Genomic DNA, 24,390 nt, shown 5'->3' on the forward strand with positions numbered 1-24,390 from the left:
AGTAGCTAGTCACGGTTTAATGAGACTACCTTTAGCTTAATTGAAAGGGCGTGAGGTGAGCGCAGTGGGGTGGAGTTATGGGGGGCAACCATGGGAGGGTGGCCTTTGGCTGCACGGGGCTCTTACGGCCTGAACGATGTGCAGGGTTGGGTATTGGGGGTGAAGTGAGGGGGGGGAGGGGGGGGGGGGGGTGGCTGATGTTGGAGGGGTGGGGGTTGGTCCACTTCGAAAAACCGACCTTCACACCACAAGTATAAGTCTCCAAAACAGTTTCTGTGAATCGCATACTTGGAGACTAGTGAGATTAAAGGCTCTAAGAGAACATAATACCCCTCTGGGCGCTGCCTGTTTATTCCGTTTTCGAGGACGAAAATTCAAATGGGTCAGACGAAAATTCGGTCAAGCGAAAAATCGCACAAAACAGACCAACATGACTAAAATAATTGCTACGAACTTCGTTTGAGAACAATTAAAAATGTCATTAAAAGCTACACAAGTACGAGCAAGCTTAATAAAATTCCTCTTTCGAAATAAAAACATACCAAGACCAATGAAAAATTTTCAGTCGCTTATTATAAAACACATAACGAGGTTTTCTGGAACATGGGGATGAATGAAATTGAATAATGACAGTGAAAAAAATGAAAAAATTGCAAGTTTTGTCAAACAAATGCAAAAATTCCTGATGCTAAAATGCTGAAAACCATTCCATTACCACTAAAAGACGAAAAATTAAATTGTGAACATAAATATGAATTTGCGTGTTTTTGTTTGGAGTACCAAAACAAAGCTCTTAAAATGGGCATTAATGTACTTATATCTTGCAAAAGACCTTCATCAACTTTAACCAGCCTCAATTTTTGACTGGTCCAACAAAAAAACAAACCCAGCAGATTGCCGGAAAATAGCCGCCGTTGATTCCAATAAGCATGATTGGGATTGAAAGAATAGAAGATATTGAAAAAAAAAGATTTTTGTAAAAAAAAAAACATTTTTTTCAGTCAGACTAATTTTGATGCCATTTCGTAGTTGAACGTACTTCTGTTTCTTAGAGAAAGGCTACAGGGGCTACTATCTACTACCAATAAGCATTAGAGATGGTAACTAAGACTTATAGGAACGACGTTCAATTAGCGGGCATCTAAAATTGGGCTTTATGGGTTTATTCCGTTTCCATTTCTGACTTCAATTTTTATACTGACTCTGTTCATTTTGAATTGCTTTGCTGAGCAACTGATGTTCAAATTCTTTTTAAGCAGAATGCGAGAAGAGATAAACTAGCCTAGAGAAGTCAAAAGATTTCACGCAAAATGTCGAAAAAGCGGCAAAATGGTAAAGCGAAAAAAAGTTCGACGAAGTAAAAAAAATCATAGCAGGACAAGTCCTGACGTACAATTCAAAGAATTTTCATTGACTAAACAAAAGACTAGACCTGGAATGAACTATGAATGGATTGGAAAAACCATTTAGAAAAAAAACACGATCCAAAAAATAGAAAAAAGTAAAAATCAGAGTGAAATTGCCGCATGTGAACAAAAAAAACACTAGCGAGAAAACGAATTTTTGTTCAAACATCGTTTTCTCACTTTACTTCAAAATTAGAGCGAAAAAATTTTACACCGCAAAACCACCCGCTTTTTCGCTCCATTTCGTGTTCCGGCGTGACCAAAATGACTACTCCAATTTGACTTCAAAAATCATGAAAATGTGTGAACAGATCTTAAAAAAAAACATAGCCCAAAGAATTCCGGAAACGACTCGAAGGAAAAAACTAACGCCCCTAACAAACATTTAATTTATTCTACTGATTGACCACAATAACTAACATAATGCTAATCCTTCTGAATAACACTTGTCACTTTAAAACAAGAAAATGAAAAACATCAATGAAAAAATAACTGACCAGAAAAGACGATAAAGCACGTGATAAAAAATTTAACATTGAGTTGCACGTTTAAAAAATACAACTTTTGGCGAAAACATATGTAATAGGTTTAGTTTGATTTCGTTGAATCACTGCAAATTGAGACAAAAACCAAACACAAAATTTTCAAGTAGAATAAACGAAGGTAAAAGAAAGGAAATGAAAAACAAAACAAAAAATATTCTGTAAAAGAACAAAAAAAAATTGGCCACAAATTGTGAATCAAATACCATTATGCTGAATTCAAATCATTATTTCAAAAAACTTTTAACACTACATCTGGTGAAGCGTCCACCAATCCAAATCATTATCTATTTATAAAAGTAAAAACGAAGAACGAAAAAAATAGAAAAAAGTTAGAGATTAAGAAAAGTTAATTATATTTGTCATTGAAAAGTGCACTAAAAATATTCCGATAAAACCTCTAGAAAAGCTCCTATCAAACGCTAGAACACTAAAAAGTGTCAAAAAGCAGACAATCAGAAGATTTCAGCAAAAATTCCAAAAAAACACAAATAATCGAGAAAATCTTCATAAAAATTACTCAATTATCTTTATCAAAATGTCTCAAAAATAAAATCAAAACCATCAAAACGCATCAAAAACAACTAATTTGGACTATAGGCTTCCCCAATGCTATAAAAAATTGAACACAAAGCGGCATTTAAAAACAACTTGAAAAAAAACATAGAAAAAAATGAGCTTTTTTTATTTTACGGGAGCACATAGACCCAAAAAAACGTTAATGGGAGCGAATATAGTACTGGAAGACTTCTAAAACAATAGAAAAGTCGAATAGGCTAAAAAATTTCTCCAAGTTTAGAAAAAAAGCGAAAAACAGCAAAAAAAATTAATACAAATAATTAAATATTTTTCAGTTTATCGTCATTTTTCTAAACAAAAATGATGAGGGCGGCTATTAAAAAGAGACAAATTTGCCAAAAATTGCGAATGATCAAATTTTCGAACAATTTGGTTTGAATCTTGTCATTGCAATACATACACCTAAGACCTCAGTTTACAAAACTAAATGCATTTCAACAAAAACCGCGCGGGAAGACCATCGCTTAACATCTGCTATTTAGCAAAACACAATAAATTTGATTGCGCGTTCTCTCAGTGGAAAAGAATTCGGCGTTTCAATTACTATTGAAGTACAATGTGGGGATGGCAGCAGGTGCAATATCTTCACTGTAGGGAAAACTTCACTACAGTGCTACAAATTGTTGTTAGAGTTTACCAAAGACCACTCAAGACTATCAATTTTACAACTCTCTAATCGTAAATCAACATCCATTGCTCTCAAGACGTTAAGAAAGTTGTCTCTCAAAATAAACTTTTTCAACGTTTAAAATATTAAAAACAAACCAGAGATATAAAATCAATGGGAGATCAAGTTGACGAAATCTATGAAAATGGAGATACAATAATGTGACAATACGGAAGTGGAAGTTAAATTATAGCATGGCTATGAGGCAGTATAACTGAATTAATAAATGTGACATGCTTTGAATTGAACTGTATTCCATCTGAAGTGAATATTTGATTTCACTTTTGTCAAATAGCGCGTTTAAAAAAAAATCAGGTGCTCAAAAACTCATTATCGCTCAAATCATCATAAGATAAAAATGAGTATTAAACGGTCAACGCCGCCTCTTATCTGTGTTGCTTCTAAGTCTGGTTAAATTTCATAACTAAAAATATCCATCATTCATTATTGGGCTTTCCACGGCAGTCAATATCGATGCACTTTTTCACCGCAAACCATGATTATGTGATTTTCCTTAGAATGCTGCTATAGTTGAGTCATTTATTCATCTTTTATCGAAATGTCAGCTCGTTCCCTTTACAGATCCCAAACAAAAATGAAGCTTGGCTAATATGGTAAAATGACAGGAATTTAGGGTGTAACAGCCATTCCCCCTCTCTGTTAATCACAGTCATTTACTGTTATCTAATACGAAGTACAGCCTAGACATATCTGAAATGTAGCAAATTTCCCGTGACGTTCACCAAAAAGTATCGTGCTGTTCAGAAGTAAGGAAGCTTTCGTGTCTTAAAATTATCTAGAGAAGAAGTCTACAGATTCAAAAAGTAACAAAGAATTTCGATAATTTGTAACAGTCATTAGCAAGTTGTAAAATGGCAAATCTCTGCAAAGCCAAGTTTTCCTATATGTAGTGCCAGATATTAAAACTTCAATCGTCAGAATTCTCAAAAGATGTTTTTTTTTACCTCACTCCGACTGTGAACATTTCCAGGATGGGTCTCTTCTGCACCCAGCCAATCAACACAATTACACCTGTAAACAAAATGAAACAACCATTACTTACATCAAAAAGAAACAACATGTGTATTGCATGCGTGTAGCTTCAGAAAAACAACAAGCAAAACGTATTTTTAACTAATCAGTGCACTTTTAGAGTGCGTGTTTCATACCATTGAAACTAAATATGCGGTGGCGCTTTCTGATTGGATAAGAGTAAAACTGACCATTAAATACCACAAAAGTATTACGTAAGGCAAACGAACCATTACGTAATCATACGCAAAAAAATACAACAATGTAAAAGCTTTGCTCTAATTACAGTACATTATATTCATGCAGCTCTTCAGAGCATGATCTCAGCTTTTGTTTTGAGACACCAGAACTTTAGCAAGTACATAATTTATGACAGAATAAATAATTCATTTTGTATGCGGAAATGTGGATAGATTTAGGAAAGTCTTGCTAATACGGTAGACAGTAAACTTTCCATATAACCCCACTCGTTTAAATCTTAACCCATAGCTCTGTCAATACTAGACATGTAATTGGGTATTTAGTAGAAACAGGAATACCACCAGTGCATGTAAGCAACCCCGCTTTCATACGTCACTAAATCACACAGATATAAGTGTTTATACAGTAGTCAAGGGTCTTATGGTAAGGTAGGGCCTCTTTTCAAAAGAAACAGAGGGTTTGCACCAGTTATTGTTGGGGGGGGGGGAGTTTGGTTGATAGTTTTGCCAGAATACAAGGTACATGACATGTGGTCGGGTAATGGTGGTAGTGTTGGGTTGGGGGGGGGGGGGGGGGGGGTGATGCTTTGCTCTAGAATAAGTGCACGAAGTCTGACTAACTATACAACCCGAACCGTGTAACTGGCTACACAAACTGAGGTCGAGGGAAGGGGAATAATTTCAAGTCATAACAAGCAGAATTCGGAGCATTTAAGGCGTAAAACGGCCAAATCTATCAATTTTCCTGTTCCTTGCTCCCTTTATTTGCCAATTTCTATTTCTTGACTTCGCTTCACGGAGTTAATACAGAAAAGGACCTCCAACAAAGCCCAACTCAGTTAGCCTTTCGGTTTGAAATAAATCAAGCGTAGAACAGCTGCGTGTAACCGTCTAGAACACACACACACGTTTTCATAGCTACTTGTAAAAATTCCATTTGACCTGACGCTTATGTGTAAACTTGTGCGTGTTTTCCACAAATTTCAGGGAAAATGTTGTGCTTTCGTAATCTATAGGAAGCCTTGAATAAAACACCAGGCAAAGTAAATACCACGAAAGTTACCACAAACTTATAGTCTATACCGGCAATGTTTAAATTAGCTCGAGAGACGGAAACAAATTTTGAAACGTCTGCTTAATCTGATTTTCCAGCAACATGAATTACACCCTTTATTTGTTGTGTATTTTGTCAAACTGGCACTTCACTTCACTTAAATTATGAACATACTGATAAATTGATAATTTGATTCAAATGCTTGCGAACAGCTTGTCGCAATACTTAGCTCCTTAAAAGTTTTTCTCAAATTACATATAATTTTAAGTGTTACTGTTAATTTCAAAAAAGAACAAGCTGAAAAAAAGCTCTGGGAATAAATTCATACGAACACGGCTGGCAAAAATTGATATAATATCACCATCGCGGCCTATCAAAATGATGTTCGAAAGTTTACAAACATAGCCGACGTATTGCAGGAAAATAGTCGTCATTGACCACCTTACAGATAATTAATGGAATTGGAATCTTTTCCGTTTGTGCCCTCTCCCGAGCTTGATGGGGGCATATTTCTGCACCCCACGGACGCACATCCCATATTTTTACTTAATGATTTGCCACGTAATATCACGTGCTCTGTAAATGGGTGGTGCAAAACGTACTTGGGGGGGGGGGGGGGGCAAACGGAAAAGATCCTGGAACTGAAAGAGGCAATAAAGAGCAAAAAAGAGGAAATAAAGTTAGTAACAAGACTCACTGATTGTAATAGTAGTAACTCTAATAGAAATAACTCACCGATGATGACCATAGAGTACAAAGAGAGCTGTTTGCCCAGAGTGTCCATAGTTTTCTGCAGAGGAGTCTTGGGGGGTTCTACGTCATGCATCATCTTGAAGATCTCTCCAAACTGTGTGTTCTCTCCAGTACCAATCACAATACCCTACAATCAATCCAAAAAATAGTGTCATGCAAATTATCCAAAATAATTCAGCAGTATAGCAGAAACAAGTCAATTCTGACCCCCATCCAGGCAAGTGGGCATAAATTTTTACGCTTCGCAGATGCACGTGGTTTTTAATATAGTAATTTGGTGCATAGCAACCCAAACTATAATTGTGGGTCTAAATTGGCACTGAGGGGGAGGGGTGATCCAAACCGCGGAAAAACTGTTCTTCACACCATTTGTATATTCTCAGCAGCTAACAAGAATTGTACAAATAGAAGACTAGTAAAGTTTTAAGAGCTGCTCAGCCACTTAATGCTCTCCGGTCTTAACCTGTTTATCCCGTTTTTGAGGACAAAGTTAACCGAAAAATCGATCAAGCGAAAAATATCATGAAAAAGAAGGGGACTAAAATAATTCTACAAACTTCGTTTGACAGCATTTAACTTCTACTCACCTTTGCCTTGCCAGTTCTCACGAGTGTACCCATAAAGGCCACCGTTGATAAAGCTTTTTTGTCACCCTCAGCCACTTCCGTGCCGTCTCCGATCACCTTTGAAGACTGGTTCGATTTATCAATTAGGCTAAGCGGTACTTCGGCACTCTTGAACACTGGCTCGTTCTCTCCCGTGAAGGAGGACTCGTCACATGACAGTTCCGCACTCTGCATCACTCTCAGGTCTGCCGGAACCCTGTCACCTGTCGCCAGGTGTACTATGTCACCCGGAACCAGTTCTCTCGCTAGAAGGGTTTCTGTCTTCCCACCATTTCGCACACTAAACAAACGATTGAGACTTCCAGATTGGCGACGCAGCTTTTTTAGAAGAAAAACAATGAGATCTAGGCCGATTTGATAACGCTCACTTCTCAGAGTTTTTATCTAGTTAAGTTACTGGTTCTCGGGTGTTGCAGTGGACAAGATCGCTGCTGTGTGCGGTGGTTGCATTTCAACAAAAACAAACTAAATTCCATTTTCACAAATAATAAACCTTGCATCACTTTTCATGTAAATCCGTAGCTCAATTTTTAACTAATTAAATTTTCTTTTTAACTAATTATGCAGAAACTTGTGAGAGCAAAAATTTAGAGGCAACCTTAATTGCAAGAATAAATAGATATCAAATGTTATGTGAAACTTACACTTTGGCAGCTGGTGGCATTAGCTTCTTCAATTCTTCTAAGCTCTTCTCAGATCTGTACTCCTGAATGAACGCAACTGTGACCACAATTATTATTGCCTAAACACACGTACATTCATTCAATCAATCACATTATTTACATATAAGGATCAACCCGGGTCTTGACGGCGATCGACAATATTTAGTGGGTTTTTCCTATTGTAGCCCTACTTCCCACTCTAGAGTGTATCGAGCAGAGCTCCCCCAATGCACAATGCATGCCTCAACGGGGTTTATTTTCATGAGGATGAGGGGTCAAAAATGGGGAAGTCTTCTTAGCAAACAAAAACCTGGTACCGGATATAACCAGAACTCGCTACATCAAATGTGTTCACTAAAATCTGGACAAACTTGATTACAATTCAGAGCGTTTTCTTAAAGAGTTCAATATTTCAATTTTAGTTTAAAAAACATTGTCAAAATGTTCCTATTAAACTCGTTTCTGTCACTTTCAACAGACATTTTTAAATTGAAGTTTTCAATTATCGCTGTCCAGCTATCCACATTTCTGAACACATAAAAAGGAAGGCTTAAAAATTATCAAGCAACATCTCGCGAAATGAGTTAAAAAACTCCAGAAAAAGTCGAAGTTGAACCCTGACATTCAGAATGAATCAGGTAGAATAAGAGATAAAAATCGACAGGCTAAATTTTTTTTCTCAAGAGTCAAAAAGTGCTCTGATATGGCCCTTTCATTAGATTCGGTAAATATGGTGAGCTCAACCTCCAAACTGGAGGACAAAACATAAACCGACTAACGTCGGAAGAATTGCTCCTGAACGACAGGCGAGGCCATTTAATTCAGGGGCTGTAGCCTAGATCAATTTTTTTTATTCGAACCATGGACCTCCCGAGCCCTCATCAGAAGCACTATCCACTCGGCTATCAGTCCCTGCTTGTTGCTATGCTGCAATCGTTTTTTTGTATTTTAGCAACAAGATTTACTTCGGAGCAATAGACATCACTCAAAAATGAAGAACGAAAGCGTGAAAAAGTCACTTGAGAAATCAAAGAATGTTCTAGAAGAAAAGTGCAAAATTCTCACGCGAAAAATTTGCATAAAAAAGACCAAAACGTTTACAACAATTGCTATGAACTTCGTTCAAGAGCAATTAAAAACTTAACTCTACGACCAGATAGCAATAAACTATACGCAATTTAATGCACGAATTCTTAACATATTAGGTCTTATCGTTTTGTCCAGTTTCTTGAGATTCCGCTTTCTCACTTCAAACGCATTTGCATAAATTTATTGATCGAATTTTAAGTCAGAAGCAAAATGATAAAGTCGTGACACCTGTGCAAAACAAAAAATTAAAGCGCACTAAAAACAAAAAGCGCCTAATAGCCGTATGAGATGACGGCGTCTATTAAACAAAGAGTTTGAGAACTTCGAGAAGCTCAAACTTTCTTAGCTTAAAATTTGTCGGGAAGACTGTGAAAAACTTGAGCAATAAGTATGTGTAATGAAGGGAGACATTTTTCAAAAACCTGAAAAAATTCTAAAACTCCACAACTTCTTTTCGCTTCAATTTTTTTCCTGGTCGTTCAATTTTGCTAGAAATGAAAAAATCAAAAATTTGCTTGAAATTTAATGTTTTTATCACCTTGACCACCTTGTTTCTTTACCAGTAGTCTATAACTCGACCAAATAAATTTTATCATGGATCAAGGATTCCTAATTTTGCACATCTTTAAATTTTATAATTCGAATAAAAACAAAAAAAAATCGACGAACGTCGGACGAATTACTTTCGGACCACTGGCGAGGCAAACAATTTGGGATCTATTCTGTTCCCTCAGCTTAGTGGGTATATAATTTTTACGCCCATCAGGCACACGTGCTATCTGTTTTACATAGTAACGTGCTATATAACAACACATCAAATACTAAGCTACACAGCCAATGTCTCTCGCAATCGCTTTATTTTAGCAAGGGATTTAATTTCAGAGTGCGCGCAATTCAAATCAGTCACAAAAATCGAAAAGTCAAGCGTGCAGAAGTCACTCGAGAAGTAAAATCGAAAGAATATTCTAGAAGAAAACGATCAAGCGAAAGTTTATATAAAACATAGCTGGCAGATTGCCGGAATAGCTTCGATAGAATAGACTTGCATGCCGTATAATAGAGATAGAAACAGATACAGATCTAAATTGAAAGAAAAACCGACGCCTATCAAAAAGGTAGGTAAAAACATTCAGCAGTAAATTAATAAAGCTTGTTAACATTCATTCCACAGAAGCCTTTTATTAGGGACCTTTACTGCACATAGGAGTACCTTTGACCTTAAACAAACTCAAATTAAACCTAAGTTTTAAAGTGCAAAAGTCATTTTATTGAGTGAAGTAAATCACGTATGATCAAAATCTAATCACGAAAATGATCTTAAAACCTTTGCTAGAGAGAGCATGAGAAACAACACGCGCACAAACGCAGTTATTAGTTATTGAGAGGAAGAAGTGATCCAGAAAACTTGACTTTTTCAGCTTTGCTGTGTGAACAAATGTAAAACGAAAAAGAGCGTCAGACGACGAAACAAAAAACAACGAAGAGCACCGCAATATAGATCCACTCAGCTTACAGCTTCGCAGCAATGAAAAGGACCCAAACGTTTACAATTATTGCTTCAAACATCGTTCGAGACCCAACGTTTCTCAAACGCCAGGTGGGAACCTGATTCTACAGGAACCAGGGGGGTCGCTTGTAGCCTGATTCAGCTGGGCTGCTGCCTTAACTTCATTAAAGGGCTTCAAAGGACACTTCGCGGGAGAGCGATAAAAGCTTGCAATTTTAGGTCCCCTAGTTGTTCTCTAGGGGGGAGGAACTATATACTCAACTGGGTTTTTTTTTTGTTCCGTGAATTTTCGCCGCTCGATATATTCATCGTAGAGAGTTGAGACTGGTATCATTAGAAAGCTCGTCCAGCGTAGAATATGGAAACATACCCGGCAGATTGCCGGAAAATAGCCGCCGTTGATTCCAATAAGCATGACTGGGATTGAAATAACAGAAGATATTGAAAAAAAAAAATTTTCGTACAAAAACATTTTTTTAAGTCCGATTTATTTTGATGGCATTTCGTAGTTGAACATACTTCTGTTTCTTAGAGAGAGGCTACAGGGGCTACTATCAATAACAATCAGCATTAGAGAGAGGTAACTAATACTTATAGGACCGACGTTCAAATAGCGGGCATCTAAAATTGGGCTTTATGGGTTTATCCCGTTTCTATTTCTGACTTCAATTTTTATACTGACTGTTCGTTTTGAATTGCTTTGCTGAGCAACTGATGTTCAAAATCACTTTAAGCAGAATGAGAGAAGAGAGAAACTAGCCTAGAGAAGTCAAAAAGATTTCACGCAAAATGTTGAAAAGGCGGCAAAATGAGGTAAAGCGAAACATTTTTTTATTCGACGAAGTAAAAAAAAAAAATAGGAGCGCTATAATAGCCGGCTGAGAAGATGAGGGCGGCTATTAATTAAAAAGATTTTTTTAATTTTCGTTTTCTACAGGGAGTTATCGAGGCTTAAACTTCTGAGAAAAGAAGAGTGAATTCACGTTGTTTTTATTCACATTTTCCGGAATTTTTGCCTAAATTTTCGTCAATTTTGCTAAAATTTGTTATAATTTTTAAGAATAGTGTCGTTGATTTTATTTTTGAAGACGAACAAGCATTTTTGATTGTTTTGATTTAATTTTTTGGTCAAAAAATCTGGATAAACATTTCAAAATTTAGCCTTTTTCATCAACAACAGCACGAAATAAGCTACTTTAGTCCACTTTGATTCAATTTGCCTACAGTACACCCCCAAACAACACTCATACAATCTTTGTAGACTCAGAGGGGGGGCTATTTCTACTTCAGAGTCCGCAGAGAGTGCCTTGTAGTTAAAACTTTGCCGTTTTTTGCTAACTTTACTCGTTGATTATCAAAAATGCAAAATTTATTTTGAGTTTCAACTCAGAAATTATCTATATCTACAACATTCGAAAAATCAATTGTTCTTAACGGACAATAAGTATTAACAGGGGTAGTTTTGGGCCATTCTTGGACTGTTACAATCCAAAAAAATCGGGTTGTAATCAGTCGGTCTTTTTTTTTTAAAAAAAAAAAGACTTTTTTTTTAATAATAAAGAACAGAACATATCAAATCAAAGCTCAGGAGTGATAGGCCCAACCAATTCGCTTGCTAAACAGCTCCAGGCTAATGCATTTATTTTTTTAATTGAAAGTTTATGGTCGTTTCTTTTTTAAAAATAATTGACTTTTCAATAAATAATGGCTTAATTAACTTTTCCTCTATTTTTTTCTTAATTTGTTCAACTTCCAGCTTAGTGTCAGCAAAAAAAGACTGCTTCTTCTTTCTACTGAGTTAACATTTATTCTCGGTTGCAGTTTTAAGCCTGAAATTATTGTTTTCTGGCTTTGATACTACAAGATTTTAGATTTTTGTTTGTTTTGATATTTGCCAGTTTTTCACGTTTTCTAATTTTGTCACATTATCACATTATTGACAGTTCTCATGTCAACTTATTAGCATTCAAATTAAAGCACAATTGAACATATTAAAATCCTGAAAGATATAAATCATCGTTTTAATGGCCTCGACGCCTCTTTCTTGAAGAAATCAATTCAATTTTTTAATTTTGTCTTAACTGTCATTTATACTTTGTCGTTTCGGTCGTATGAAATTTCCTGTATAGTGATAGCTTTCATTGGCTTTTCATGGAAGAATAGAAAAACCGATATTCTGATATTAGCAGATAGCTGATGGCTTTTATGACTTTCAAACCCATCGTTTTCCAAAATTAAAAAAAAAAAACTTTTTTAACTTCGCAATTTTGTTCTTTTTATGTTTCTTTTTGTTACCTAATCTCGTTAGTTGATTACAGGTCAAATATGACATTATGGGTGTCAAGGGAATAAAAGGGATTGGTGTCCCAAAATCTTTTTTTTTAAGATTTTGTTATGACCTTACTGGCTTCGACACCGCTTTTTCACAAAAAAAAATTAAATTAATTTGATTTTTGTCATATTTGACGTTCTTTTTGTAGATGCAAGAAATATTCTGGATAATTACAGGTCTCGAGGGTTTCCTTTTCATGAAAAAAAGACGATATTTAAATAGCTCTTCTTGTAATTAATGCCTTTCATGACATTGAATGTAATTTTGTTTCGAAAAAAAAAATAAAAGTACTACATACTTTAGCACTTTGCTTTTTTGTCTACTTGTTACCTAGTCTTACTAATGAATGGCCACGTACTACATTATAGCTGTCTGAAGAAGGCGCAATCAAATATATTTTGAGTGCCAAAATTTGGCTTGACGGTTTTGACAGCGTTTTCTGGCAAGTTTCAATTGAAATTTTGTTTGTTCTTTGTTGTTCTTTTTAGCCGCTCTAAAAATGAATAAGGTCAGGTCCTAATGCCCTTCTATAGAAGCAGTGGTAATCGCAAATTTGTGGTAATATTAATTTATTCCTAATGGTATTTATTACTTTGAAGTTAATTGTTTCAAAAAAATAAGTTAATTTTTTTTACTTTTCTGTTTTTGTTCTTTTTTGTATAATTGTTACCAAACCTTTTTATGGACTCGTCGCATATGTTTTCTGGTGATTTATAAGTTATTTTTGTTTAGTTTCAGGCTTATCTGACGGTATGTTGACTTTGTTATTAAATTTAGTTTTTAAGAGGGACATAAATTTTTTGATGTAATTAATGTTTGTTGTTGTTGTTGTTTGATTTTGCTGTTCGTTTTGACTCGCTTTCTTAATATTGACATATTACAGCAATCTAATCCATCAATTTTTACTCCACTGAGTTATTTGTTTTGGAGGTTATCTTATCGTTCATACAGAATTTTTTGAAAAAGACTTGGGCTTTTTTGGGATTCGCAAAAAAATAATTTTTGGGTTTTTCTATCTGTTCCTCATTTGGTAGACACTTATGCCAAAATTGTGGATGGGCGGGGTCGGAACCTTATGTGCCATTGCACATTACCGAGCCGCCTTGTTCCAATTACTTGCTAAAATGATCAAACGGAGGCTTCCTTTCCAAAAAGCGGATCAAACTGGCTCAGACTCTTGTGGAGGTGTTAGGTGATGTGATGGCGGGGAAGATACTTACAGCTGTGATACTGAATGCATCGTCAAACTGTCGCATGAGGATGCTGACTAAGGCTGAGGCCAACAACAACCCAATCATCGGGTCTTTGAACTGAAATAAAAACAGCAACGTCATAGCTCACCATTTACAACCAGAAACCAGAATAATTTTGCGTCAGTTGAATTGAGTTTCCGCCTTAAAAACTTTTTAACACCTATATTTCATTTTTTAAAATTAAATATGACTCTTGGGTACTAAATTTAACTGGACTAAATATCGCATCGCAAAAACTTGGTTCGGTCAATTTACCTGTGAAATGTATTTCATGAACAGTGATTCATCGTCGCCAGACTCAAACTCATTGTAGCCATGGGCTTTCCGCCTTCTTTCAACTTCAGCATAGGTCAGTCCATTATGGGGATCTAAACAGACATTGGCAGACATTAACTTCAACTTTCTTCTACATTGGGTCAATTACACGACAGTATGTTGCAACCTTTATGGTATACAGAAGAACTGAGTTGAAAATCATCTGTCAATATGTCTAGAGAGTAAGAGACTTGATATATTTGAGATGTAATCAATTATTACAGCGATATTTATGGTTCGAATCTTATCAAAGCCGCTTACAGTTTGACCGATCAAGCTCTAAAACACGGATCTAATGCTTTCATGTTGACGAATTTCATACAAAGACTGTATAGCTCAATGCACAAGAGCAAAAAGCCGTTTCATGTATTTAATTTAATCAACTAATGTTGCGATAATAACAGAGGCATAACTTATCAATGAAACAAACTGTATACAATCGCTTAACAACCGTGAAGAACGTGCGTATACTGTACTACAAACATGTACTTCCAATTAGTGTACGAAATTCCCCCACTTTTGAAGCGCAACTTTCTAATCTAATCGCCAAAACAGTGGGTTAAGTTACAGCACCGATGTTATCGCAACAGGAGCTCAATGAAAGCATTACTACTCGGTTATAATCGCCCCATCGAAGTTAGTCGCCAAATCGGCTTCGCATCAGAGTTTGAGAAGTTCTTAATGGTAATTATCAACCGCGTGGTAATGTCCAGTAATAAACTTAATGCTGTGATTATCAATGCTATAAAGACAAATTTTGATCTAATTTGATTAACACATAATTGGTTACAACTGAAGATAATCCAAATTTCGCTCAGAAATGATCGGCTTTGAGAGGATAAAAACGTTAGGACAAGATTGAGATTGAGTTCAATCGCCTTTCTTCTTTGCCTTAACTTGATCAGAAAAAAGGATTTGGGAATCAATAATCAGCATGACGGTAATTTATCTCAAACAGATATTTTAGTCGACCATTGCCAGAAAGACAATTACCAAAGCTTCGCTTGCTTTCTACCTGTGTCGAAGAATCCTGCAATTGACAACGATTTTATCAACATACTTTACTAAACAAGAGAACATGATCTCATTCTCATGTAGTTTAGAAGCCAACTAAGCTCAAATGACAGAGTCTTTTGATCTCGTCGACAATTTATGATGGAAGTAATCTTTAAAATCATGTGTTTCACACAGTCTTGTGAGACAGATCGTGAACCGACTACTTGAAGTTTTTCTCAGTAAACTAGGTGTATCAATTTCGGTATATTCATTCAAGTTTTGGTCGATCAAACCGTTTTGGCTCAAACATCTTGTTAAAGAATTGAAGGAACTATTATATGCGAGCCTTTTCTTCGGTAAGTTAACCAGCTTGACATGATAGTATGTTACGAAAAGCACCATTCGGCCCTCACAACCACGCGCACGAAAAACGCAGATCCACGAGCAGACATAAGAGCTATAGCAATAAAAATTACTCATAGACACTGGCACACACTCGCACGCAAGTATTCCGACTCAGCCGAACAACTCCAGAAAACCAAAAGAAAGTAGGACAAAATTATTGAACAATTTGTGCGAATACGGAAACTTCTCTCATTATTCGATTAATCTTTGACGTTTATTGTCCAATGTTAAGAGATAATAGTTTAAATAAGAACTCATCTTACATTGAATATTAAATTTAGGAAAAAAAAACAAAGAAAGAACACCAACATTTCTAACATATTAGCCCGAAAACACAAAATTACAAAAATATCTGTAAATAAATTGTTCTAAGCCAATCCAATTTCAGCTGCCAGTCCAGATCGAAAAAAAATAGAAAAAACGCGAATTTAAAGTTTTTGTGGTTCTATAGAAATGAGCAAAAATTTAGATTAGAAGCTAAGAATGTATTAAAAACATAAACCAACTGACGTCCGATTAATTGCTCTCGAACGACAGGCTGCGATTAATTTAATTTAAAGATGTAGCTAAGAAATTTTGTGGGTGCAAAAAGTCGGACCTGATTGATAGGGGTTCGATCCATCTACCTCCAGGATACCAGCCAGACATCTGATCCATTATGCTACAACCAGGACGTTATTTAACCGCTCACAATCACTTTTAAAATACAAAAAACTTCATTTCAGAATGAGAGCAATTGAAATACCTAGAAAAGAAAAATTGAAGCAAGTCACAATGTTCTAGAACAAAAGCGCAAAATTGATCGAAAAAAAGTTTGCATAAAAAAGACCAACACGTTTGCAATTATTGCGACAAATTTTGTTCGACAGCAATTAAAATCAAAATTAACAAAACGACAACTGCAATACACCCAAGAAACCAACATTTTTATTGGACAAAAATTCAAATAATTTTTTCTAGACAGTAAAATTTTCCCATATCAGCATTTTTGTTGAAAATTGCTTTATCAATAAAAAATGCAACGTGATTTAGTCAGGAAATTTTCCTTGTCTTCAAAACACACTTTCATACTATGAGCTGTTGATTAGCAAAAACAAACACACTGAAAAGAAATGTATTCCGAAAAGATTTTCAACATTTACATTAAATTTGCTCTTAGTCACAATTACAATTAGCTGAAAAAATCAAATGGCTATAAGAAGTTGAGAAGTGAAAACTTTTGTTAGATAAAGCTTAAAATTTGCATTCGAAGTTCTAACACTACGGCATCTAAAAACTTAGCTGTTGTCATTCATGCATCCAGTTTTTCACTAGGACATTAAACCTTATTCGTGTTATTTTCATTTAAGTGCTTAAGAAAGCAAAAACTGAGCAAATATTACATAACCAATAAAATAAACATAATCGACTAAACGTCGGAAGAATTGCTCTCGAACGACTAGTGGGAGCTCTAACCAATTGCAGCCTGCTTCAGCCGGGGGAGCCTAAACGGGATAAAGAAATTCAATAGTGGGCTTCAAATAACCACATTAGAGGTTAACGATTAATTTAATTTAAGGATGTAGCTGAGAAATTTTGTGGGTGCAAGAACGCGGACCTAATTGATAGGAGTTCGATCCACCTACCTCCAGGATACCAGCAAGACATCTGATCCATTATGCTGCAACTGAGACGTTATTTAACGGCTTACAATCACTTTTAAAATACAGCAAACTTCATTTCAGAATGAGAGCAATTGAAATACCTAAAAAAGAAAAATTGAATCAATTCACAATGTTCTAGAACAAAAGCGCAAAATTAGTCGAAAAAAATTTGCATAAAAAGACCAACACGTTTGCAATTATTTCGTCAAACTTCGTTCGACAGCACTTAAAATCAAAATTAACAAAACGACAACTGCTAGAAACGGACATTTTTATTGGCCAAAGATTCAAATAATTCTTTCTAGACTGTAAAATTTTCCCATATCGGCATTTTCGTTGAAAATTGTTTTATCAATCAAAAATGCAACGTGATATAGTCAGCAAATTTTCCTTGTTTTCAATTTTTGTGAGTTTTTTTGAAAAACTTTTAATTATCGCTACCTATCGTAGTAAATTCGTTGTAATCGCATGGGAACCTGAATTCTACAAACTTCATACAAACATACTTTCATACTGAGAGCTGTTGATTAGCAAAAACAAACACACTGAAAAGAAATGTACTCAAAAAAAGATTTTCAACATTTACATTAAATTTGCTCTTAGTCACAATTACAATTAGCTGAAAAAAATCAAATAGCTATAAGAAGTTGAGAAGTAAAAACTTTTGTTAGATGAAGCTAAAAATTTGCATTCAAAGTTCCAACACTACGGCATCTAAAACAATTAGCTGTTGTCATTCATCCAATTTTTCACTTTGACATTAAACCTTGTTCGTGTTATTTTCATTTAAGTGCTTAAAAAAGCAAAAACTGAGCGAATTTTACATAACCAATAAGATAAACATAGTCGACTAAACGTCGGAAGAATTGCTCTCGAACGACTAGTGGAAGCTCTAACCAAGTGCAGCCTGCTTCAGCCGGGTGGGGGAGCCAAAATGGCATAAAGAAATTCAATAGTGGGCTTCAAATAACCACATTAGAGGTTAACATATACCACTAATAAGAATTAAAGTGAAAAATGGCATTAGTTTCGGCGCACTCTTCATTTGACTTTTATACTTTTAATTGCCCTCAATTGAGTTTAGCTGCTTGAAATCGTGATTGAATGACAATTTTAGATCACGCATGGGGTAAAAATTACTCAAAAAGTCAAAACAGTCAAGCAAAAATTTTGCGTAAAAAAAGAACAATACGTTTACAATAATTGCTATGCACTACGTTCAAGAGCAATTAATAAGCAAATGATTAAAAAATTTTGGCGGTTGAGCTAAGGAAAAATGAAGTTCAAAATGCAGAGGTCCATGTATTTTCGAACAATATATCACTGTTTATCCAAAAATTCTTTGACGAAAAAGTTCCAAACATTTTTGGACAAAAAGTTCCGATGAAAGAAGTCGATAAAAAGGCGAATAAAGAGGTTCCCAAACCGAAGATGGTTCCCAAAAATTTTTGAAGGCAATTAATAACAAAACCAAATTTTCAAAGACTAGTGCTTTCAATTCTCAAAAAATGCATTTTCGAACAATATATCACTGTTTATCCAAAAATTCTTTGACGAAAAAGTTCCAAAAATTTTTGGACAAAAAGTTCCGATGAATGAAGTCGATAAAAAGACGAATAAAGAAGTTCCCAAACCGAAGATGGTTCCCAAAAATTTTTGAAGGCAATTAATAACAAAACCAAATTTGCAAAGACTAGTGCTTTCAATTCTCAAAAAATCGTCTGATCCTTTTCGTTTATTCTGAGCATTAGCTAAGTCTCGCAGGAGCAAAAACGAATATGACAACCATTGTGAAGAACGCGAACAATTAAGCAAGCACTGTCAAAATCATTCCGAAAAGCAACGGGGTGATGTGGGCTTTATTTCAGTTATCCAAACAGATCCTCTTATTCGGATCAATTTATAGTGTGCCTATTTATATTCACAAACGATGAGCTTGTGTGCAAAAGTACTTTAAGTGTTCTTGCATAGTGAAAAACAATATACAAAAATAATTCATCAAATATTAATCAAACAACCTTTCAATAAAGAAGCCTAAATGCCAAATGGTTGAAAAAACAAGAAAAATTTCACAAAAAAAAAACATTTTGATTATTTTGTCTAATTTTCTCAATCACAGCTGCATTTAGCTTTTAAAAAAGTTGAACCAACCTTAACTCCTCAAATTTTTGCGCTCAAGCTTCACAGCATCTGTCAAATCAAAAATATAACCGAACACTGAATATAACGAAAATATAAAAAATATATATAACTGAATATTCAAAATATAACTGAATATAACAAAAATATAACCGAACATAACTTTTAACACTGGGAACCGTCACTTACACAATTAAATTGTCCTTACAAACAGTTTCGGTCAATTGCATACTAAGATAGCATGTAAGGTGTAAGGCTCTAAGAGAGCTGTTGGGCCACATAATGCCATCGGGACGCTACCTGTTTATCCCGTTTTTGAGGACAAATTCAAATTAGTCAGACCAAAAATTGCTCAAGCGAGAAATCGCAATAAAAAAGAACACAGGACTAGTATAAATGCCAAAAACTTCGTTTGAGAGCAATTACTGATGAATGTCATTCGGTCGTCATAAAATATTTTCAATCTAAAATTATATCAGATTTGCATTATTTTCAGTTCAAGGTTCTATTCATTATAAATGCCGAAAAAGAAATCAAGTTTCACAGGAGCACTAACGCAATAGGCAACTGATCAAAGATGATTTTCGTGCTTTTTTTGAACAGTTCAGAGAATAGATGCGCCAAAGAAATATAACCGACTAACATCGGACGAATTGCTCTCAGACAACTGGCGAGGTGTTGGCTTGCAGTAATTGACTTGTGGAGGAGGTAGAATTGACATTGGCGATGATGGGGGGTGTAGAGTGAGATGGGGTCAAAAATCACAAGAATTTTTGCCTACTTACAGACTAGTAAGACTCTTAAAGAACTTCCCATTTCTCAAGAAAAATCTTTTAAAAATTCGTTTCTCAAAAGAAAAAAGTCGGTCTGACAAAAAGAGGTCGGTTTTTGAATGCAATATTTGAATGCAAAAAAAAATATTTTGTGATTGACGGAAATCAATGATTCCTGCTTTCAACTCTCGGAAAGGAGCCTAATCCCTTTCGTTATTTTCTGAGGAGCATCAACTGTTTACACCACACTAAGTCTGACCCGAGCATAAAAGAATTGGAATGACAACTATTGTGAAGGACGTGAACAGTTAAGCAGGAAGCACTTTCAAAATCACTTTGAAAAACAAATAACATGGTACTGCGAGCTTTAATTCAGTTTTTCAAACAGATCTACATAGTCCGAACATTTATTGTTCCGACCCACTTTAGCGGGGGAGGAACTATATACGGGTTATTTTGTTCTGTCAATTTTGGCCGGTCGATATATTCATTGTAGAAGGTTGTAGTGGTATCATTAGAAAGCCCGTCCAGCGTAGAATATATAACTAAAAAGACTTTTTTAATTTCGTTTTTTCCACGGAGTTATCGAGGTTTAAAGTTTTGTGAACATTTGAATGCCTTTCGTTGTTATTGTTTAGCTTTTCCGTATGTTCAAGCAATTTTCTGCCCACTTTGTCGAAAAAAAAATAAAATTTGGAGTTTTAAAGCATTTTTGGTTTTGCCTCTCAAAACAGAATATTGCTTTAGAACTTATTGATATATTTTTGGATAAAATTTAGCCTTTTTCGAAATTTAGCCTTTTTTCATCAAAGATGGAAGAAATAAGCTTTTCAGTCCACTTTGTTTAACTTTGCCGGATTGACACTCCTAAAAACTGCTGGTACAATCTTTGTTGACTCCAAAGAAGGCAAGTTGTACTATTGCATTCTTTTACAGGGTTCTTGAATTAAAATTTTGCCGGTTTTTTGTTACTTTAAAATAATTATGCAAAATGCATAACTTTTTGAATATGGTGACATCTTTGTAGTCAAATTATCCATATTCAACGAAACCTATCTAGATCTTTAGTCAAGGTTTATGGTTGTTTTGATTTTTAAAACACATTTTCAAAATAAGCAATGGATTAATGAGCTTTGCGACTTCCTCCTCTTTTCTGGTTAACTAGTAGCTTAAAATCAACAAAAACAGTTCGCATCGTCTTCCTAATGAATTCAGATTTAAGTTTTTTACGGTTTCATGTGTTAAATAATGGTTTTCTGCTTCGATATGAATTTTCGTTTTGTCGTTCCCTTTGTGTCATTCTTTTGTAGTCGTATAATTTCTGGATAATTGCAGTCTTAACGGCCTCCAGTGGATGGACAGGGCAATCTTTTTACTGATTTCAGTTGATAGCTAACGTTTTTCTGTTCTTTTTGGTCTACCTGTAACTTGCTATCAAAAATTGCAGGTCCCAAGTCATTTTGTTGCTGTTTAAAAAAGGCCATGAACCTTTCTAATGTTTTTAGTGCATTGTTTATTGTTTTAACGGCTACGACGCACCTTTTCAAAGGTTTAATTTAAAGTTGCCTTCTTGTGTATTAGTCCTTCTTTTTGAACACGTATGACTAATCCTGAATACTGATAGAATGGCTTTCAGTGGTCATCTTTGGAGAAAAAAAAAGATTCTTTATTGTGAATTCAGTTAATAGCTGATTTTTTACGACTTTGCTATTAATTGTTTTCGAAAAATACAATTGTATTTTTTTCAATACTGGTTACCTGGTCTCATTTTTCAGAGGTCACATATCTCATTATTGGTGTTCAATTGGTGCGCATTGATTATATAGTTTCTACGGAATAGATTGTGGTTTGAACTGCTTCAACACCGTTTTCTTGCAAAAATTAATGGAATTTTTGTAGTTCTCGTCTGAATTTGGCGTTCGTTTTTGTAGAGGTTTTCTGGACTGGATATTAAGGATAAATACAGGTCTAAATGTCTTCATATCGAGGTAAGAAAGAGAATAAACCTATTTAAAATTTCAATTGATATATAATGGTTTTCATTAATTGCAAGTTTGCCGTTTTTCATTATTTTTGTCTACTTGTTACTGAGTTTCATCCAGGAATGGTTCGATGTTTTTTCTAGTGAAGTACGTTTTTTTTTAAGCTTTGAGCTTTGGATGTAAATGTTTGTTTCAATTATTTCATTTTTTTGTCTTGTCTCGTAGTTTTAATAATGGAAGGTCTTCTGGTCCCACTATTGTGGTATTATATGCCTTTCTAAGTGATTTAAGTTGGACGCATTTTTTAATCACAGACCAATTAATTTTGGTCAGTATGAGATTTTTTTGAAATACGAGTTTTCTTGCGAAATTTAATGGAATTTTTGTATTCGTCGTCTGACTTTGGCGTTTGCTTTTGTAGACGTTTTCTGGATATTCGGGATAAAGATAGGTCTAAATGTCTTCATATCGAGGTAAGAAAGAATATACACCTATTTAAAATTTCAATTGATATCTAATGATTTCCATTATTTGCAACTTTGCCGTTTTTTGATCATTTTTGTCTACTTGCCACTGAGTCTCATCAAGTACTGGTCCGATGTTTTTTCTACTGAAGTGCAATTTTATTTGTTTAAATTAGATTTTATTTGACCATATTTTGAATTTGACATTGAGTTTTGGATGTAAACGTTTGTTGTAATAATTTGGTTTTTTTGTCTTGTCTCGTAGTTTTAATAATGGCAGGTCTCGTGGTCCTACTCTTGTGGTATTATTCGCCTTTCTAAGTGATTTAAGTTGGAAGCATTTTATAAATCATAGACCAGTTTTTTTGGTCAGTATGTGAGATTTTTCGAAATACGAGTTTTCTGTCTCTTCCTCATTTGGTAGACAATTAAGCCGAAATTGGGGATAAGCGGGGTCGGAACATTATGTGCGAACGCACATTACCGAGACTTCTGGTTACTTCATGTGCCATCCCTGCTCTTTATGAACCAGCTTACCACAGTCAAACAATATGACTCAGCGGATAACCCAATTTGTAAAAACTTATCTCAATCTTCTTAACAATCCCCTTAGTAAATACTTCTTTTGGATCTCCAAGAGAAAACGATTCGAAAAAATTTAAGTTTTCTCGACTTTTGGTTTTCACAAAAATATTCGCATGCAACGGTATTTCAAATGTTCTTGCATCGTGATTGAAAAACAATACATCAATTTTTGATCAAAAAACAACCTTCCACTGAGGAAGCATATATACGCAACGGTTCGGTTATTCGCCTGACATTTGAAAAACGTAATGAAAAAAGTATTACAAATTTTAATTTTTAACCTGTATGAACAGCGTCGATGACTTCCTGGACTGACAGTTTGGCGGCGGATTGGGTGGAGAGGGCGTCCATTCCGTCCACAGTCATGCTCCTTCCTTCTCTCCTCGTTTTTCCTTCAGTTCACTGCACTTCGCGCTCTTACTCGAGCTATTTGTTAACTTAGCTTCGTCTAACCTTGAATAACTTCTTTTGGTTACTAATACTGATTGCTGCAGTCCTGTACACGCTCAACAAAATTCATATGTATAGTGAATTCGTGAAACTATATGACTGCGAGATGTACGGCTTCGTCACACAAATAATAGAATGCTGCTGTTTACAAACACAGTGTGCTTTTAAATTAATATAATACACTATTCGAACTTGATGTTTTCATTTTTCTGACTCTTTTATCATGAATATACTAAAATATACACATAATAACATGCAAAACAATTTTAAAGAAGTAACGCGCACTATGAGATAGATCTTATGTAGACAGGGGGATTGGAAGTTTTTCCATTCAATGCCGTCAAATTACTATAATTAGTTTATTGCTTAAAGTTGAGACATAAAAAGGTATAAAAAGAACTGGCCATTGCTGGATTAGAATGCTCCGCTTTCACTGAAAGAATTTTCAACCCATTCGTTCTTAATTGAGAGATCTGAAGCAGTTCATCGGCGCCATTTTCCGATTCGTTTCCTTTGCATTTGGCAATTGCTTTCATATTTTGAATAAAAATACAGCAGATATCAAAAGAAACAGCCGAGGACGATCAACTAACGGATATAGAAATCCTTTTCACAATAAAATCAGATTCTAAATTAACCCAAAACCTGCAATTGTCAACCGAGAGACAAAGCAATTAATTAATTAATTAAGATTTAGCGTCAGACAACTGATCTCACTGCTGCCTCACGTCAATTAGATCAAAATTCCGAACTTAGGTTGTTCATGGTTCGGTTATTGTTCTTACAATTTTTGACAGAAAAGTGGACGAACTTATTGCCAACTCCAGTTTTTAATCTTTCGGACAAAGTCTGACTGTTTTCAGGGCATCTGAGATGAACGTTGGTAGCGAGAAAACTCTGTCTAAACTTCAACCAGAAACTTCAAATATCGGCAAC

At 35.1% G+C, this 24,390-nt stretch overlaps 1 protein-coding gene across 5 annotated transcripts in view; it reads right to left on the reverse strand.

Annotated features, from left to right (window-relative positions):
- LOC142345614 (calcium-transporting ATPase type 2C member 1-like) overlaps positions 1-23,775 on the reverse strand; it is a 65,900-nt gene extending 42,125 nt beyond the window's left edge. For 3 of the 5 annotated variants that reach the window (XR_012759349.1, XR_012759347.1, XR_012759350.1), the window contains exons 1-8: positions 23,286-23,775; positions 15,033-15,047; positions 13,958-14,070; positions 13,670-13,759; positions 7,504-7,601; positions 6,821-7,139; positions 6,216-6,360; positions 4,160-4,226 (exon numbers count right to left, since the gene is read on the reverse strand). Coding sequence is in view for 1 of the 5 variants with exons in the window: in XM_075397755.1 (XP_075253870.1) it covers positions 4,160-4,226; positions 6,216-6,360; positions 6,821-7,139; positions 7,504-7,601; positions 13,670-13,759; positions 13,958-14,070; positions 15,033-15,047; positions 23,286-23,370 (932 nt within the window). In the remaining 4 variants the exon portion in view is untranslated. The remainder of the gene's footprint in view (positions 1-4,159; positions 4,227-6,215; positions 6,361-6,820; positions 7,140-7,503; positions 7,602-13,669; positions 13,760-13,957; positions 14,071-15,032; positions 15,048-23,285) is intronic. The other 2 variants (XM_075397755.1, XR_012759348.1) reach the window with 2 other exon arrangements.
- Positions 23,776-24,390: the final 615 nt, after the last annotated feature.

The sequence above is a fragment of the Convolutriloba macropyga genome, chromosome 9, assembly GCF_964194025.1.
Source record: "Convolutriloba macropyga chromosome 9, txConMacr16.3, whole genome shotgun sequence".
Lineage (NCBI taxonomy): Eukaryota > Metazoa > Xenacoelomorpha > Acoela > Convolutidae > Convolutriloba > Convolutriloba macropyga.